This window comes from Chrysochloris asiatica, unplaced genomic scaffold, assembly GCF_000296735.1.
Source record: "Chrysochloris asiatica unplaced genomic scaffold, ChrAsi1.0 scaffold00016, whole genome shotgun sequence".
NCBI lineage: Eukaryota > Metazoa > Chordata > Mammalia > Afrosoricida > Chrysochloridae > Chrysochloris > Chrysochloris asiatica.
Window position 1 is genome coordinate 4,725,739 of NW_006408534.1, and position 6,700 is coordinate 4,732,438.

The 6,700-nt window shown below is 38.9% G+C and overlaps 1 protein-coding gene across 2 annotated transcripts in view; it reads right to left on the bottom strand.

The window, feature by feature from the left end:
* The window catches only part of SPAST (spastin), a 123,588-nt gene that overhangs the window by 54,614 nt on the left and 62,274 nt on the right, over positions 1–6,700 (bottom strand). For both annotated transcript variants that reach the window (XM_006835158.1, XM_006835157.1), the window contains 2 exons: positions 6,277–6,351; positions 5,240–5,311 (listed from right to left, as the gene is read on the bottom strand). In XM_006835158.1, the coding sequence (XP_006835221.1) occupies positions 5,240–5,311; positions 6,277–6,351 (147 nt within the window). The remainder of the gene's footprint in view (positions 1–5,239; positions 5,312–6,276; positions 6,352–6,700) is intronic.

Genomic DNA, 6,700 nt, shown 5'->3' on the forward strand with positions numbered 1-6,700 from the left:
AAAATACCATGACATGGATCAGGCGCACCTTAGTCCTCAAGCTGACATCTTTGCTCTTCAACACTTTAAAAACATCTTGTGCAGCAGATTTGCCTGATGCAATACATCATTTGATCTCTTGACTGCTGCTTCCATGAGTGTTGATAGTTAATCCAAGAAGAATGAAGACCTTGACAACTTACATCTTTTTTCTGTTTATAAGAATATGTTGTTTATTGGTCCAGTGGTGAGGATTTTTGTTTTCTTTACATTGAGATGTAGTCCACACCAATGGCTGTGCTCTTTGATCTTCATCAGTAAATGTTTTAAGTCTCTTGTATCATCTGCATATCGCAGGTTGTTATAGAGTCTTCCTCCAATCTTGATGTCACGTTTTTCTTCATATAATCCAGCTTCTCAGATTATTTGCTCAGCATACAGGTTGAATAACTTTGGTGTAAGAATACAACTTTATCACACACCTTTCTTAATTTTAAACCATTTACTGTCCCCATGATCTGTTCGAACAACTGCCTCTTGGTCCATGTACAGATTCCTCATGAGTATAATTAAGTGTTCCGGAATACTCATACTTCCCAATGTTGTCCATAGCTTGTCATGATCCACACAGTCGAAAGCCTTTGCGTAGTCAATAAACCACAGGTAAACATTTTTCTGATATTCTCTGCTTTTGGCCAAGATCCATCGGACATCAGCAATGATATCCTTCGTTCCACGTCCTCTTCTGAATCTGGCTGAATACTGTGTCAATGTATGCTTGTAGCCGTTTCTGTATTACCTTTAGTAAAACTTTACTCACATGGGATATCAAAGAAGTTGTCCGATGATTTCCACATTCCATTGGGTCACCTCTCTTTGGAAGTACTTACTGATTCTGCATTCTGTTGGGTCAACTCTCCTGAAGTATTTACTGATGAATATATCAAAGACTACAGCCTTTAGTTCACACTGAAACTTAAGAAAATTAAAACAAGTCCACAAAAGCCAAACTATGTCCTTGAATATATCACATCTGAATTTAGAGATCATCTGAAGAACAGATTTGATCCACTAGACACTAAAGACCGAAGACCAGAAGAGTTCTGGGATGACATCAAGAACATCATACAGGAAAAAAGCAAAAGGTCAGTAAGAAGACAAGAAAGAAGAAAGAGATCAAAATGGATGTCAGAAAAGACTCTGAAACTTGCACTCCAGTGTAGAGATGCTAAAGCAAATGGAAGAAATGAGGAACTACAAGAGCTGAAAAGAACATTTCAAAGGTCTGCTCGAGAAGACAAAGTCAAATATTATAACAAAATATGCAAAGACCTGGAGTTAGAAAACCAAAAGGGAAGAACACACTCAGCATTTCTCAAACTGAGGGAACGAAAGAAAAAATTCAAGGTTCGAGTTGCATTATTGAAGGATTATCTGGGCAAATTATTGAATGATGCAGAAAGCATCAAAAGAAAAAAAAAAAAAAAAAGATGGAAGGAATACACAGTTACTGTATCAAAAGGAAATGGTCGATGTTCAACTGTTTCAAGAGCCAATGATCCTGACAGAAGTCCAAGGTGCACTGACAGAATTGGTAAAAAAATAAGGCTGTGGAAATTGATGGAATACAAACAATGTTTCAACAAAGTGAGGCGGCATCTGCAGCACTCACTCACCTATGCCAAGAAATTTGAAGATAGCGACCTGGCCAACTGATTGGAAGAGATCGTATTGTGTTCAAAGAGAGTATCATGGGTTACATAAGAACAAACAGACCCGTGTTGAAAGAAATACAGCTTGAGTGTCCCTGGAGGCCAGGAAGGCCAGACTTCATCTCTCATACTTCAGACATATTGTCAGGAGGGACCAGTCACTAGAGAAGGGTATCGTGTTAATTTAGGTGGACGGTTAGAGAAAAAAAGAAAGACCTCTAGCATGGGCTCAAGCGTGGCAACAATTGTGAAGTTGGCCCAGGACCAGGCAGTGTTTCGTTTGGGTCGCTAACAGCTGGTACTGACTCAATGGCACCTAACAACAACAACAGTCTTCAGTATGGATTGCACTTCAATACAAGGAAAACAAAAATCCTTATAACTGTACAAATAAATAATATCGTGATAAACAGTGAACAGACTGAAGTTGTTAAAGACTTCATTTTGCTTGAATCTACAATTAACACTCGTGGAAGTAGCAGTCAAGAAATCAAATAACATACTGCACTAGGCAAATCTGCTGCAAAAGACTGTGTTAAAGTTTTAAATTGTAAGGTTAAGAACTAAGATGAGTCTGACCTAAACCATGGTAGTTTTAACCATGTTTACATGCTTGCAAATGTGAAGATAATGGGATGGGGGGGCTGGCGTGAGGGGAGGGAGGAGAAGGTGGAGCACAGGGTAGGGAATAGACACAGGACAGTTTGGGTGCTAGGGAGGGGGGCAATATACAAGAAGAGGGAGGGAAACGGAAGAACAAAGCAGATGGGAGAACAATTAGGCAGGTTTGCATGGGCTAAGTGAGACAGAGGTAAATAATAATGTATGCACAACCTTGGAACAACAGGGCTCTGGGATACAGTGATTGAGACATGGTTGGTTGTCTTATGAATCTTGGTTTCCCTGGCATACCACTATAAAATAGACACTTGGGGAGCAAAAGGAATAGCCAAAAATATCACCATAGAAACCTTGTAAGTCTATCTTCTGCCTATAACTGATTGGAATACCTAAAATGGGGCTACAACATGCCCAGTAAAGGAGGCTTCCTGAAGATCCTCTGCATTACCTAAGACCATGGGTGGAATCCTGAACAGCATCCAGAATATTCAGAAGTGGGAAATTTCCACTTGAAAGGACAAGCAGACCAGCCTGGAGCAGCTAGAAGAACAGAAGATACTTCCTGAAAAAAAGACCAACAGGAAAAATACAAAACAATATAGGCAGACAGACTGATTACTACAAGAACAAGCAAGTGGCTTGCCCAGGAGACATCAAGGCAAGTGGTCGGATCCCCTCAGAGCAAACCACCTTCCAAGACTAAGACTCAATGGGAATAAACGCTCTGCTTGGTGACCACGTTAGTCACCGATAAGGGGAAGTGAGGAAAAAACAGCAATAAAACTGCAAACTAAGCCCTACAATGTTCAATAGACTCCTGTGAAACTCGGTGGAGACCTGGTAGGCCAGCAGTATGGCAAGACCTGGGAACTCTTGGGACCAGAGTCAGTGACATACCACGGAAGACTAGAGTGGTGAGTGAAGCGTCCAGCTGATAAGAAGAGAGGGCATATGCATAAGAACATCCACACTTGCAAATAATAGCCACTTGACCTGGCTTCAATGACTGGATTATCAGAGCTCAACCAGAAGAAGAAAGAAGAGGAAAAAAAAGAGTAATCTGATACAATTATATGAACTTGACCTAATCTGAAACAATTAGATGAACCTGACCTACACCTATTGATGCAGTAGCTCAAAAGAGGGAACAAATCTTTATAGCAAGGATCATTCCCACCCCATCCATACACAGAGTAGACAGCAATGGGCAACTTCGATATTGGCTACCCAAAATGTGGGGCTACAAAGGCAAAAAGTGACTGGCTTACAAGCTTTCAAGAGGAACCTAGATCCAGAGGGTATGGAGCAAAGTAGAATCTCCACTGAGTAGTATCCAATCTGTCTGGGCAGGGCTAACAAAAAGAGATGGGGATAGGTCCCTTGTGGTACAACGGTGAGTAATTGTTATCCGGACTGATAATGAAGGTTGGAAATGCAAAGGTAGACATTATATAACAAGAAGGGGAGTGACTGACTTTGCAGTCTAGGAGCGGAGGTCCCTGGGACAATCAAGGGAGAAGAATGGAGAGCTGGACCCTACCCAGAGAAGCAGTGATGCCAGAGATGGAGGTAGAGATGATGACGTGGAGAAATGGAGCGCTGGGGAGTTTAGACCCAGAGAGGAAAAGGGCTGTGTGCTGACCACCGGGGGGCAGGTTTGCAGTGTATATATACCCTGTGGTTGTTTGATGATGTATGGAGGGGATTGTAACCATGGCAATGAAACAATATAGGATAGGATGAATGTAAAACTAATGCTCTCCCATGTAAACTATCACATAATTCACAACAAAACATTTAAAAAAAAAAAAAAAAAGGAGGGGAGTGGTTGACATTACAGTCCAGGAGAGGAGGTCCCTGGGACCATCAATGGAGAAGAGCGGAGTGCAGGACCCTACCCAGAGAAACACTGATGCCAGAGATGGAGGCAGAGACGATGATGTGAAGAGATGTAGCAGCTGGGGACTTTAGATCCAAAGAGGGAGAAGTGCTGTGTGCTGACAACTATGGTACAGTCTTGCTGGGTATATACCCTTTAGTTGGGTGATGATGCATGGACGGGATTGTAACTAAGGCAACGAATGGATATATGACAGGATGAATGTAAAGTTAATGTTCTCCCATATAAACTATCACATAATTTACAATAAAAACTTTAAAAAAACAAAAGTGAAGATAATAAATAAGGAAGACCAAAGAAAAATCAGTACATCTGAATTATGTTGTTGGTAAAGAATATGAAGAGTACCATGGACTGTCAGAAGAACACACTGTATGAGAAAACATACAACCAGAATGCTCCTTTTAAGTGAGGATGGCGAGACTTCATCTCTTGAACTTTGGACATGTTATCAGCAGGGACCAGACATCATGCTTGGTAAAGTGAACAGTGAGTGGAAAAGAGGAAGAACCCAAAGGAGACAGACTGACCTAATGACCAGTTCTTCTCAAACCCTAGTTCTACACATCAGACAAATTACTTTCTTTAAACCCTATAGCCATGCCTGTCCTATCCAAAACTGAACTCACTGTAAGGTTAGTAGAGAGTGAATAAAAAAAATAGACTGAATTGTAATATAAAAAACTCAAAATAAAATAAGGAAAAATCTTATGCCATACTGTTAATTTAGAAAACCAGAAATACTCAGTTTTAGATCACTATTACTTTTTTTCCCAGTAACTGTAAAATTGCTGGATCCCTGAAGTAAAATTCATTTTCTTGACACGTAAGTGAACATAAAAGTGTTTGATACTACAATTCAAAATTTCAAAGTCTACAAGTACATAATTTTCTATTTTGAAGACTGATATTAATCATATATAAAGAGTAAATATATACTCATAGAATATCTTTGTATCTTATTACATTATATCACAGTACCATTTAGATAGTAATTTAAAATATGACAATATTAAAGAACACTCACATATTTTGACGTTAAACTTGCAGCACTTATATTAAAGAAGGTTGCATTGGACTCTGCAGCCACTGCTTTAGCCTTTAAAAATAATTAAAGAAAATATTTCATTAGTTCAACACCATGCTTTAAGGATAAATATATTTGATACAGTTAAGTACTAAAAAAAATATTGTAAAAATTTTAAAAACAACATAAATCCCCGGCATATGGTAATCAATGCTTCCCTCTCATCAATGAGGGAAGGTTCTAAAGAGAACTGTTATTTTCCACTTTGTATTGTTTTCTAAGGAGAGTGGGTAGTAAGAAATTAAAAACAAAAGTATGCTATTCTCTTCTCAGTTAAAGAAAAACAGCTAATGCGAAAAGCTATATAGGAGAAAGAGGCATCCAGATCCTGTAAAAAATTGTTTTGGCAAAAGAAAACTGAAAAATAATTAAGTGTCATGTAATTTGTTGTGTTTTTTTTCCCAGTATTCAGGGTTGCTATGAGTCAGAACCGACTCATCGGCACTTAACAGCAACAAACATTGATTATTAAGTAAAGCTGTTAAGATAGTCAAACATCAACAGCTAGAAAGATGCTCAATATAGCAGGGTTGCTGTTGTTAAATGTCTTCGAGTTGCTTCTGATTCCTAGAACTCTGTAAAGGGTTTCTAAGGAACAGCTGGTGGGTTTGAACCACCAACCTTGAAGTTCGCAACCCAGGGCTCATCCTACGGTGCCCCAACAGGACTCTTCTATAACCAGGTAAATGCTTTTATCAAAATCAGTTTCTTAATATTCTTTTTACCTGGTTAAATAATAAAAGAAAAAAGTCATTATTTAACTTAGGAAAATATAATGAATCACAATGCTAAATGAAACCCAATCCAAAAATACTGAGGAAAACCAAATGGTTTAACACCAAGTTTAACTTAACAGGAAAGTAGTTTAAAAACTTAAAATAGAAAAAGTCAAAGATAATAGAATCAGATATAAAAGTATACATTATTATGGCTACAATCTCAATTGTACACTACTCAAACTTGGAAAGCATTCTTACCAGCATTGTTTTTCCATTTCCAGGTGGACCAAAAAGTAATAATCCTCTGGCAGGAGCTCTAAGCCCTGTGAACAACTTAAAAACACAACTTATATTTAAACTGGGTTTCTGGAGATAATTTTTTTCTAGACATTTTAACTATTGTCAACCATCTTCAGTAATTCTATCACAAAAAGAGTTGCCCAAAGCTTTAAGGTAGCGTAGTGGTTACGAATTGGGCTGTGAACCTGAAGGTCAGCGGTTCAAAACTACCAGCTGTTCTGCGGGAGAAAGATGAGGCTTTCTGCTCCCGTAAAGATTTACAGCCTCGGAAACCCTGTACAGGGTCGCTATGGATCGGAACCGACTCAAAGGCACATAACAACAACAACAACTTGTCAATGGAACATTCAGGTAAAAAGCTATCATTTACTACAACCAAACC